Source organism: Chlamydotis macqueenii, chromosome 17, assembly GCF_036417535.1.
Source record: "Chlamydotis macqueenii isolate bChlMac1 chromosome 17, bChlMac1.mat, whole genome shotgun sequence".
Classification (NCBI taxonomy): Eukaryota; Metazoa; Chordata; class Aves; order Otidiformes; family Otididae; genus Chlamydotis; species Chlamydotis macqueenii.
The window spans coordinates 3,214,079-3,226,500 of NC_141572.1; the positions used below are offsets into that span (position 1 = coordinate 3,214,079).

The 12,422-nt window shown below is 45.9% G+C and overlaps 1 protein-coding gene and 1 long non-coding RNA gene across 3 annotated transcripts; both read right to left on the minus strand.

Moving 5' to 3' along the window:
* Positions 1-461: 461 nt before the first annotated feature.
* Positions 462-10,080, minus strand: RNF34 (ring finger protein 34). 2 transcript variants are annotated; one of them, XM_086761824.1, is made up of 6 exons: positions 9,823-10,080; positions 5,751-5,969; positions 3,983-4,372; positions 3,617-3,673; positions 3,168-3,369; positions 462-1,815 (listed from the first exon to the last, which is right to left on the minus strand). In XM_086761824.1, exons 2-6 carry the CDS (start codon positions 5,952-5,954, stop codon positions 1,628-1,630), a joined length of 1,041 nt encoding a protein of 346 aa, XP_086617950.1. In that variant the 5' UTR covers positions 5,955-5,969; positions 9,823-10,080; the 3' UTR covers positions 462-1,627. The 2 variants fall into 2 exon arrangements, with proteins under 2 accessions (XP_086617950.1, XP_086617949.1); XM_086761823.1 differs by lacking the exon at positions 9,823-10,080 and adding an exon at positions 9,496-9,597.
* Positions 10,081-10,295: 215 nt separating this feature from the next.
* Positions 10,296-12,138, minus strand: LOC147598568 (uncharacterized). Its single transcript, XR_015260471.1, has 3 exons — positions 12,034-12,138; positions 11,738-11,871; positions 10,296-10,772 (listed from the first exon to the last, which is right to left on the minus strand). It is a non-coding gene; the product is annotated as an uncharacterized LOC147598568 (long non-coding RNA).
* Positions 12,139-12,422: the final 284 nt, after the last annotated feature.

A 12,422-nucleotide genomic window follows, 5' to 3' on the forward strand; every position in this document is an offset into this window, starting at 1 on the left:
GGGGTTAAGAGAAGAGGCAGAGGCTGAGCAAGCCCATCACAAATCTTTATTAAGCTTGTGTGGCTAATGAATGCCAGCATGGAAATAACATGTAGGGTATGTTTTTCTTCATTAGCTTACCCACTGAACAGACTCCAGGAATTAAGTACCATTAAAAAGTTACTTCTAAAAAATAAAGCCATTGAGAGGTTTGCTCCCTTCTGAAAAATAACCAGCAATGTCTCTAAGCTGTGTATCTTCTTTTGAGGAGGAGCTACTTTCTCTTTTGCAAGCCAGCTTAATTTTTCCCATAAAAGCCCAGAGCAGGCATGACAGCAGAGGTCAGAGCTCTCAGGTACTGCAGAGTGGGCAAGCATGTCCCTGGCTCTGTTACTCTGCTAGCACGTGGGAAATTAAAAGGAGGAACTCCAGCTTCATTCATGAACCTGCTTCAAGGACAAACACCCAGGACAGGCCCACCTCACCTCTTTTGTTTTCTCCTTACAGTGCGTTTACTCAAACACTGTCCTGGCCTGAGGCAGCCTGGCCCCAGCGCAAGAGCTCTTCTTGCTGCTCTCTTCCCTGGGTCCTCTCTCACCGATGCCCCGCAAGGAGCCTTACGGTTCTTGCTCCACGGGGACAGGTGGCTCACAGTGACTCACCCTTGGTTAAAGTCTGCAAACAGGAGGTTTTAGACAAAGACCACAGTTCCTTTCCCTGCCCCAGAACAAAGCCCTCCCAGGCTCAGGTGAGTAGCGCCATACATTCCACATGTTAGCAGCACGCAGTTTCATGACCCTGATCGGTATTCACAGTAACATCAGGTTCTCAGCACGTGGCATACAATCATCACATCTAAGAGTAATACTTACCGTAGGCATGGGTGGATTAAGACCACAACAATATGGTTTCCTATACCCCTTTTAAAAAAATATTTTATTCCTAAACTAAAAAAACACTTGGTAATCAGTATTTGGACAGAACCTGGCAGAGCCCAGCCGAAGGAGCCCTGGGAGGCATGGAGTGTTCTGTACAGTTACAAGGAATGGCCAAGACAGCAGACGTGTAATGGCAGACATTCAGAACAAAGCAATCGGCATAAGACAGATTGATTGCTTAAGGGCTGCTGTGCAGGTACAGTTAACGGCAGTGCTTTCTACAGTCGTATTTTGTACTGTTAACGCTGTTGGAGGGACAGCGCCAGATCAGTTACATTCTATAATTACGTAAAAGCTGAATATTCAACTGATATATTCCTTGCTTCTAATGCACTAGATAACATAACACACTCATATGGTCAAGCAGTGGCGTTTTCCAACCACTTGCTGAGTACTGACTGCGATAATTAGAAGTTATATTCTTCAGAAGAGAGCAAGAACTGCTGTAAACAGTTTGACGCAACCAGTTAGTGGGTGCATAAGGTCAGGCAGGCACCACTACTACTGTACCCAGGCATCGTATCGTGCTGCCCAACCACAGATGCGGTTTGCTGTAGAAAAAAAAAAAATGTTTCACAAACTTCTAGATCCTGATGTTCAAAAGGCTGTGTTTAGTGAGAACTAAAAAGCTGACCTATGCGCCGAGGTTCGGTTCTCCTGCCCACAGAAATCCTGGAAGGGTGGCTATAAAATCCGTCTTTGGTCTCAGCTTAAGATTTGAAGACGTGCACAGCCCGCACGACGTACTGGCGGCAGATGGGGCACTCACTCATCCTCTTGCCGCACTTGGTGCAAGTGACCATGTGGCCACACTCCAGCAGGACGCAGTCGATCACGGCGTCCATGCAGATCCGACACAGGTTGTCGTCGTTGTCGTTCAGCTGCATCTTCTCACCCTCTGAAAACCAACAGAGAGGGAGGTCACACATTTGGGCCTGGGAAAGCCAGTTCAGTTCTAGCTCAGGCAGCCACTGAAATAACAGATGGCTCGTTTAGCACGAAGCAAGGCCGCTCCATGTTCACGACAGTTTTTCTAACCCACAGCTAAGAATTAAGCTATATTCCTTCCAAAAACCCAAACAAGAAGTAGAAAGCCCCTAAGTGGATATCCACTATCTGGCTTCATTCTTTAAACTCATAGACCAATTTTCAATTCAGAACATCACGACTGTGAAATAATGTGTTGGATTAAAATTCAGAGCATGCTAGTTTTCCCTCTCTGAGCTTCCTTCGTCTGGCAGAAGATTAAACACAATAATAATACAGCAGACTAAGGAGTGGAAGCCTTAAGTAGGCTGTAAAGATGGCAGAACTGAACAAAACCTGTCAAGTTTCACTGCAAATAGACAACGTCCCCTATCAGTAACCAAATATTTTGCCAGACAAAAAGATAATCCTAAATTTAAAGCTTGCTTTCAGACAGGTTCTCAGTTCTAGTCTATGACCAGAGGTCTCAAGCCATGTTTTGCCACTCCCTCACAAGCCTCCTCCACCCCAATTAGCCACTCGTTTCACACCCCATTAGCACAGTCTGCCTGTGCAGCGCCCAGGGCTATTCCATTTTCCAGTCACCACAGCCCCGTTCTTTACAGCCTGACTGCTGGACACAGGAATGACGAGCCAGGCAGGCGTTTTCCAAGCTGACAGTGACATCAACAAGTTGTTCCTCAGATTATACTTCATGAACTGGAATCAAGCTGTGGACATAGTACAACCACCCAAGTGAAAGGCCCCAACTGTTGAGTTAACGGCGAGTAGAACAATACCGGCAACTGCGCTGCAGCCACAGAACCACCTCATCATGGCAGCACACACCGAGACCAAACCACTTGGACTTTCGCCACTGTAGCTTTTAATTCTGTACCGCAGTAAAAGCCCTGAATGGCTTTGGTCTGCTGACAGCTGCTGAGCAGCTCGCTCACTGATGCCTTGTGAAACTTGGAGATGCCAAGTTTCTTGTTCTCTGAGGAACCAGTTCTCAGTTGCGCAATTTTACCTTAACCATGAAAGCTGAGCTCTCCAAGCTTTGGAAAGAAGCCTCAAGAAACCAGCACAATCCTGGAGAGCTCCATTTAATGGCTAGAAGCATGTTCAGCTACTCTAGATGCGCCCTGAATTGCTAAAACGCACTTTCCAGTTGTTCAGCTGAGCAGACCAAGTCAGATACCAAGTCCTCCTGTTGGCAGAACCATCTTCTGGAAAACAGAAATTAAGTAGTCTTAAAAAAGTGAGAATTAAATATAAACCTACGTGTCTTGTGGTTCTCCTCACTCTCTCTGTATAGTCTGCTCACTTTTTCCACAAGTTCCCATTTTTCACAGCATCCTGAGTAGTTGACAAAATTGCAGGCAAGTATTTCCTTCAGCTGCCGAACACTCAATCCTTCAATGTCCTCCAGACTTGAAATATCAGACAAAGATGCCCTTGCTCGCTTTCTGGACAATCCAGGGGTCTGAAACACATCAGTTGTATGTTTTTAACTGTCCCGATAAGTTTGGAGCACCACATCTGGTGCCACATTAAGCCACAACAGCTTGGCTATCGTCGTATTCTTTCTAAAGCAAGTACACGCAGATACGTGTTGCTAGACACAGCCAACTCCAAAAGAACCAGAGCATGATACTAAGTGTTGAGAGAGATCTAAACGCTTTATGGTGTCACATGCCAAAAATTTGTTCTTTGGATAGTTCATCTCTCACCTGCTCTTCTGCACTTTCTTCTTCTTCATTATTTATAGAAGATGCTTCTGTTTGTCCCTGTGTACAAAACAAAACTGATCAGGACAAAAACACATCATCCCTTATAAAACATTCTCCTTTGTACCAGGCTGAGCACAGATGACAATGACATTTTGAAGTTTCAGTTGCTACCAGTCCTTATCAATTTAAGTCACCTCTATCATGTAAACCAGTCATCTTACTATCTTCTGTTTCCAGGTGAGAGATAAAAAAGGCATTTTTCCTGACATCCCAAACTGTACCAACTGGCATTTTACTTTAAAGCAATGCATACCTATTAAAAGAAAAAGTTAGGCTATACCATCACACACACGTTAATTACTGTACCCGCAAAGGTGTTCCATTTCCTGTGCTTCCCCTTCTGTTTGCAAGTTCTCCTTGAGACAACACCGATACAGACATAGAAAATGGGTGAGTAAAAAACCCCGAAGTCTGTGACCGTGACGAATGAAAGCTGCTAGCATCCATGTCCTCCTCCGGACCCAATCCGTGGTGGCACAGCACGAGATCTACCAAGTCTTCCTTCTCTCTGCAGGTATCCGTTGGTATGTTTCTGAGAATCAGATACTGACGCAGATCCTTCACTTTCAGTCTCATTAACTGAGGTCGCTGAAAGGCTGTTTCTTGCAGCAGGTGACAAGTGGAACATCTTCGGAAATTCTCTTGTGAGACCGAACACACTGAGCAAAAATCCTTCTTGCAGTCACAACACACATGCTAAGGAGAAAGAGAGAATAACCATTCAGTCACAGAAAAGAAAAAAAAAAAAAAAAAAAAACCAAAAAACGCAGACCCTGCTCTTTCCTTCTCCAGGCTACGTAATTTACTGTTAGTGTTTCCATCACCAGTTTTGACATACATCATTTTTAGGGTTTAAGTCTAGAAAACTGCCCTGTCAATTAGTTTTGCACGTGTTTCATGGCAGTCCATCACTTTTGTAGCACTACTGTGGGCTGATCTGAGGTTTCCATGAAAAAACATTATGAATAAAGAAATGAATGAAGTACTCAAGTTGTAGTTTAGACAACAAACGGAACTGTCGGCCCGTCAATTTTACGGTACGTCAATATACTTTTCAATGTACTAAGTGTCGCTGCCCTGTTCATATGTGCAAAAACCAGTACAGTCCCCAAACTCTAAAGAACATACTTCTTCCTCAACTGATTCCCAGAATTCAAAGTAGGCCTAAATGTGATGAATCACGTGGTAGGTAAATACTCCTGAATGCCCAGATGCCATTTCTGAAGAGAGCTTATTTCAAAAGACTCACTACAACATGCCTAGGCTAGAATAGGCAAGACTTTCAGCAGCGATTTGAAATTGTCATCACATCTGCTGTGAACAAATCCAAACCGGTCTTCAATTTTTTCAGGATTTTAGTAAAATAATACCAACTTCAGAAATCATCCCTACACAACACTCAATTCAACAAAGGCTTTGCCATGTGAACAACAGAACACCAAGGAAGGGGGAAACAACACACAAACTGAAGAAAGAGGGTTCAGGTTTATCTAAAAGAGCTGCAGAGAATGAGGTTACCGAGCAGACAAAATAACGATGCTGGACCGTCATGATACACAGAAATAATGTTAGCAATTTTGTTTATCTGCATTAACCCGTCAGTCTGTCTCCAAATGAAGCCAGAGGCTGCTGGAGTGCAACAGCACTTGACAGAAACTAAACCTGGTTAGGAAACAAGCAGAATTACACCAGTATTTCACAGAAAGAAGCGTGATACTACATTGAGTTTTTAGCTTTTCCATCACTCAATCTGTTCATTGCAGTACCCAACTGCTATGTTTGCTATCATCTTCCAAACCAGGTTTGTTTTAATGTTCAAGATTCTGAAGCTAAAACACGTACCTCACAAATGAGAATCCGTTAATTTTTAGGTCAGACCAGATCCAGCGTGTCACTGATTAATGAACATCAGACCTCTTAACTTCTAATCCTGTCTGACAATCATTTCCTGTGACCTCACAGTAAGGCACTTACTCCCTCCCTGGCTCTCTGCCTCGGCTTTCCATTTATCTTCCAGTATGCCTACAGAGAGTTCATACGAGTAAAAACATCATGCAGTAGGAAATATACTCACTTTTTTCCTAAAAACTGAAAAGGAGAGTCCACAGGCTTTGCAAACTATGTTAGCGCCCGCCGCAGCTGGAGATGGATATGCCGAGAAGTCTGCGTTTGGTGCAAATCTGAACGGGCCAGCACCTCCCCCAAAGCCAGCCTGCTGGCCACGGACAGCTCCAGTCCCCATGACTTCATTCAGCAACCCACAGCAGGAAGCCCACATGGAAGTAGCTCCCGCCTGAAAACATTCACAAAGAAAAATAAATAAATAAAATTGATATTAGAAAGCCCACGTCAGATTTGACTTGCTACTGAAGAGCTACTTTGCTCCATCTGTCATCATCCCAAAAGCATGTGGTGTGAATTCCCAGAGCACCAGGAATTCCGTACACTAACATCTCTAACAGCCCAGTAAGCTCCACTTCCCCGCTGCAAACCAAAGTAGGTAAGATCTGCTTCCGAGAGGCGAGCGCCGGCACGAGGAGCTCGCTTTCGTAACTCCTTTTCTAGCAGAGTTGCGCACAAAAAGGGTAAGGAATTTGAGGAGGTAACGCAGTAGCAGAGCAAAGAACGAAGAGACTGACAGCCAGCCGGAGGTGAGAGGCAAAGCCTGAAATGATGACAGGCAGCAACACAACAATTTATCATAATTAGTGCAGAGCTGTCCCCTGCAGAATCTGCTCCAGAACTAATCCAGCTCTTGCATGACTCACAATAAAACTCTCTCTAAAAAAAAAAACATTTCTAGGTTTTCAAACCTGAAAGTAACCAACCTTCATTAGAAGCCAGTTATGGTCTAGTTTCTCTGAGAGGGAGACGTTTTTCAGGACCTCCCTGAACCTGTTGTTTCATCATCGTACAAAACGCCTAACAAAAACTAAAACTTCTCTAAATGAACTTATTCTACATGGATTGGATTTCAGTTTTGAGTCACACAATTTAGTCTTAACACACTACCAAAAATTCTAAATACATAAATAAATCACTACTTTTTATCCTTGAAAGCCTTTAGCGCTAGACTCTCTACCAAAAGCGCGTATTCTACTTAAATTTGGAATTTGGACTCCCAAGTTGTTTAGGTCACATGTTTAATCACTGTCATGTGGCTCACTGAAACCTACTTAAAAAAAAAAAAAACAAAAAAACCACCAAAACCAAACAGAATCACATCAGGTTCTTTCTGAAAGGAAGCTTAGTGGCACAACTACTTTTTTTTTTTCCCCTCCATACTTTTTTCCTTAAGTACACTGGTTAGAGTTGTCCTGTTTTTCATTTCAGGGCAGCATCTTTTTTTCCCCAAAGCATGAGGACATAAAATAATCACTTCCCAGACTTGTAGTTCTGGCTGTAAAACCTACACCCGTCAGAACACGCACTGCAGTTCAGTAACGATGGTGCTTTAACCCCAGCAGTAACAAGACTAATTTCTATATTAAATTGCACACTTCCTCTGAACCAAACACAGTCCTGTTCCCTGTGTGGGAACGTCACACAACAACTGGGGATACGCCAGGACGTCTCCTTTCAAACCACTGAGCACCAAAGGTCGGAGCAGAGCCCTCACTCTTGTTTAGAGAAACAATGCCACTGGAGCAAACATGTTCTACACCACCACCTTCACGGAAGCACCTCAGGTATGAACACCAAAAGCATCTCTGCAACCCACACCAACCTGGCACTTCACTTCTCCTGCTGTGAGCTGACATTAAAAGCGTTGCAGTACAGCAAGAGATCAAACACGGTTGGTCATTTTGCTTCCAAGCTGTACAACACAACACGGCACGCTGCAATACCATCAAGTATACACGCAACAAATTCAATTCACTAGTGTAATTTCACAGGTATGGCAAGAATATAATTAATCCCAGGCATTACAAGGAACCTCCATGCTGTGGGCGCCCCACGCATAGGAGGAAATCTTCCTAAGCTTCCCGCTATCGGGGCTGAAGAAGGATGAACTCCAGTGGCCCTTCCCTGACCTCCAGCCAAGACACAGGCAGCCCCAGCACGTGGCTGCGCTCACAGATACACCCTGCGCTTGGAGCCTGACTTCCATGACAATCAATAAACTACCATCAAACTATGAGCTGTTTTCTACTTTTCAATAATAAAGAGTGGAAACAGATCAATATTCATTTTTCCTCCATAAATACTATCCTAGTTTATTAGGCACGAGTAACCAACGTTTCAGAAACCAACGACTTAATCCAAGACAGTTCCACATTTTAAAGCTTGAGACTTTCGAAAAATATTTTTTGTCTTAAGGAAACACTGTCAGTTGCAGAAACATTACTCTTAATTCTTCACGTACTCTTAAAAACTGATGAGCTAGCTTTATATTTAAAATATTTTAAAACACAAATTACAGGAAAAAATAAAACAACGAACCAAAAGGGTCTGTGAGAGTTCAACTTGCTTCATTACATGACTGTGGTCTGTTCAGGGGGTCGCAGCAGCGGCAGGACACACAAGAACTAAAAGGACACAACACAATCGCTACCACAACCCTTGCCCGAGAACTTAACACCTGCTCCTCAGACTGATTTTACTCAAGAGCCTGCAACAACTGCTCAGACATCACTGCTGACACTAAATAAATACATACTTCAGAAATTTTTATTAGCCATTTTTGATGCATGAATGTTGTTAAAGTCTCTTCACACTTACTGCCAGGCATTCAGTCATTCTGAGGTGAAAGGCAGGGCAAGGTGGGCGTCGTTAGTGTTCTCCTTAACTTAATTCAGCTGTGGAGTCTTTCTCTGCGCTACTGTCACTGACCCACAACTGAACTAGTGTCTAGACCCTTCACATTACTCCGTGCTGAAAAGCACCAACACAAGACACAAGTGAGACACGCTACACCAAAAACTCCCTCCTTTGAGAATTAATTACAATTTTGCATTTCTGCACCAAAACACATCAGTCACCACTTCCACATTCTCTTCTCGCAAGCTGCCATCAGCTGTCTTCTCTCTCCACCCCTCAGGGGCATCCTATAAGGGCAAAGCACTGCACCTGAACTTCTCTGCCCCCGCTTTTGGCGTTAAGGGGGTTTAGGAACAAGATGAGAATTCCCGCTCAGAGGGACCCCCGCCCCAAGAAGCGGGGAGGCTGCACGCTGCTCCTGGCACGTCTGTGCGAGCAGGGTGTGCTCTCTAAGCCAGCAGACCAAGAGGAGAACAGCAGAAAGAGATTTTTTCTTTTTTTTTTTTTTTAAGCTGAAATTTCAGGTTTACACTGGCCCCGAGACCCAGCAAAGCCTTTTCGGGGATGGGGCACCGCTGGAGACCCCCGCTCACCCCGACCTGAAAGCACAACGACCGCCCCGGACGCGGGGAAGCCGCTCTGGGGAGCGAACCCCGCACACCGGCCCGGCGGCTTCCCAACGGCCGCCCCCCCGCGGCAGGCTCCAAGCCCTACGCACCGCCCCGAGCCCGGCCTCGTCCCGCTGGGAGCCCCGAGCTGGATCCGCCGCGGACGGAGCGCGGAGACGGGGGGGCGGGGGCTCGCCTCAGGCAGCGGCACTAGGCCCTGCCCGGCTGCTGAGTCAGCGGACGGCGGCGGGGCTTCCCCGTGCGAAGCGCCGCCGGCCCGCGCGGCCCCCGGTAACGGGGGAGCCACAGCGGCCTGCGGCGAGGAGGGAGGCGCGGCCCGGCCCGGCCCACCCAGGGTCCCGGCCCCGTCACGCGTCGCGTCGCTACGCCCCCTTCCTCCCTCCCCACAGCGAGGGGAAAGACGCCGAAGGAAGCCCCCAGCCCCTTCACCTTCATGGCCGCTCCAGCGCCGCCACTCCCGCTCCAGCGCCGGCCGCCGCCTCAACCGGCCGCCGACCCCCCCGCCCCCGTTCCCCCCGCCGCGCTCCGGCGGGCCGCCTCACGGAGGGCGGGCTTTCCCGCCACGCCGCACACCATTGGCTGTCCCGCCACGGACAGCGAGCGGGCTGAACCAATGGGAGGAGAGGAAGCGCCTATGTGTTGGGCGCGGGGGGAGGGGGGAGGGGCGAAAACCTCCCTCAAACGCTGAACGGCGAGGCCGTTGGCAGCTGGAAGTGCGCAAATTGTGATGTCACTGAAATAAGAGAAAACTTTTACCCCATGGCTTTGGGTTGGTTTCCTTCTTTTCGCTGTTTCAGCGGGTGTACGCCCCGAGATGACGAGGCGGCCGTTATCCCCCCCCCTCCTCTCACCGTGTGGAGCGGCCGGTGAGCAGCCCCGTGCCGCCGGCCCGGCCCGGCCCGGAGCGGGGTGTGAGGTACCGGTCACCGGGCGTGCGGGGGTCCCGGCGTCCCGCCGCGCAAGCGGGGCTCTGTCACAATGAGAGCGGAAAGCCAAGGCCAAAGTGCTGGTTATTCCACCAAGCCCTTTGCTGGGCGTCTCTAAGTAGCAGAAAATAAGGTTTGTTGTTTAAAATTCCACTTCCAGCGAGCTTCTAGATGCCATTTTCTCTACGCTTTGAATGAGATACTTAAAAAGAAAAAAAAAATTAATCATAGGTTGTAAGAACTGAAAGCTTTTAAGCAGAATATGACATTAAAAAAAAACCAAACAACAGCAACCCAAACCCACCCAAATTTTCAGGAAAAGCTTTGCGTAGGGGCACACAGGGCCGAGAACAAAGGAAGCCTTTGCCGAAAAGAGGAACAGACAAAAGTGGCTGAAAATAAATTTTGACCGCAAATCAATTTTACCCCTACAAAAGGTCGTATGCGATCTTTACTAATTTCTGCAGGCTGGATCTATTTTTGGAGCAAGTCAGATACAAAGAACTGAGTAAAAAAAAAAAAACCAGCATGTAATTGCCAGGAGAATGGCACGGGCTTGGCAGCTTCAGCGCCAAGAGCAGATGCTTCGTGCAGTCCAGCTTCTGGATTTGCACTGACACCCCATCTTAAATCAAAATCAAGCCATCTCTTCTTGGAAACGCTGATGCTCCTCGACAAGCTTTTGATACGCTATGAGCTTGTACATATAATTTCATTTAAAATGTCACGTTAGGCGTTTGGTTTTTTTCCAACAATAGCTTGCAATTTTAGTCAAAGCAACTGAAAATGTAGCAGAAAAGCCTTGTGAGTACGATGTTGGAACATGGAATGGCACATTTCCCACACTTCTCATGCAAGAGATTGCTTTAAGACACCTTAAGAAATATCAGTACAGTTTGGTTTTTAAAAACTTATATGTCACCTAAATCCTGATGATCTAGAAAGCCATCCCTGAAGTACCAAATTATGCACAGATTTTTTTATAATCCTACATTAAAAGGTGAGAGCTCCTCATGCAGACACCGTAAGCGGGTTAAAAGCTCTGTCCCACAGATGAGCCAAAGCGAGCAAAACCTCAATTTTTTCCTTTAGTGCTGATAAGGACTTGCCAACAAGAAATCCTCCCATCCCACAGATGTTCTAGGGAGTAACGTGGGCCTGACAGAGCTGAGATCTGGTGACTGTGCTGGCAGCTGCGGTTGCCACTCCCGCCTTAATCTGGGCAGATCTTGATGAATCATATTAGCAACATGTGATCTGAGCTCACTTTTGGATCATTAACGTGTCTAAATTGTAACCACGTAGATTGTTTTTAAATGAGGAACTTTAACTCCGTCGGCTACTCTGTGGCTGAAACATAGCATTTGCAGAGGTTTTATTAATAGAAGTCTTGCTCTCACTGAGCCTTCTAGATTGTGCCAAAGAAGCATTAAAAGATTTAAATCTATTAATGCTAGATGTCCCATTTGCTTCTGCCATGAAATAACAAGTGACGATGCCTTGCTGCAGCTCGGTAATCCCCCAAGGTTTTACACATCACAAGAAAGCGAAGAAGAGAAGTGATTCTTACCAGGAATATTCATTTGTTCTTAATGTAGTAATTCACAAAATGTTACAGTAAAGTTTAAAAAACAAATAATCTCTGGGCTTTATTTGTGAATTTAAGCTTGGGTGTTAATGTCTATGGGAAGACTCGTGATAGTATTCATTTTTCACCCCAGAGACACACAGTACTTTGGAATTACCTTTTGAGAAGGTTTTCAGATTATACAGACTTCTGATAGATTTCAGCGTTGCCCAGAAATGCAAGTATCCTCAAACCCAGACGGTGGCCATTTCATGTTTCATAAGCTCAGGCGTGTTACTCAGGGCTGCCAGCCTATTTTAGGTAAGATAAAAGACGACTTTTTAAATTGCGTTGCCTAATCTTGAATTTAATACGACCGAAATAATCCCTCGCTGCTTATTTGGAGGGCTTGTTTTTAGTCGTGCAAGTTTATTTAAATATGCTTTAAAAGCTTATTCTAAATGTTCTCCGTACCACATGGATTGTCAGCAGAGTTCGCTCGTTGGCTTCGGCGCGTTAATGGAGACGTCAGAATCAGATGTCTGTCATTTCCGTTTTCCTCCAAGTTCTGCACACGCTGGCCGCCGCTCGGCCTTTATCTCATCTCCCACCCCTCCTTGCCAAGCCGCTCCGCTGTGTCAGTGTTTCCGCCCAAGCCGTCACACTTTATTTTCAGGAAATGTCAGTAAATTGACCTTTACGCCACAAGAGCTGTAGTTGTTCCCTGGGTTCTATATTCAGATACAGTGAGCATGCAGTTCACTGAGGTCCAGGAAGCTATCATTAATTATGCCAGCAACAACTAACTACATCAAACATTTTAATTAAATCTAGATGTATTCTAGAAACTTACTCCAAGCTTG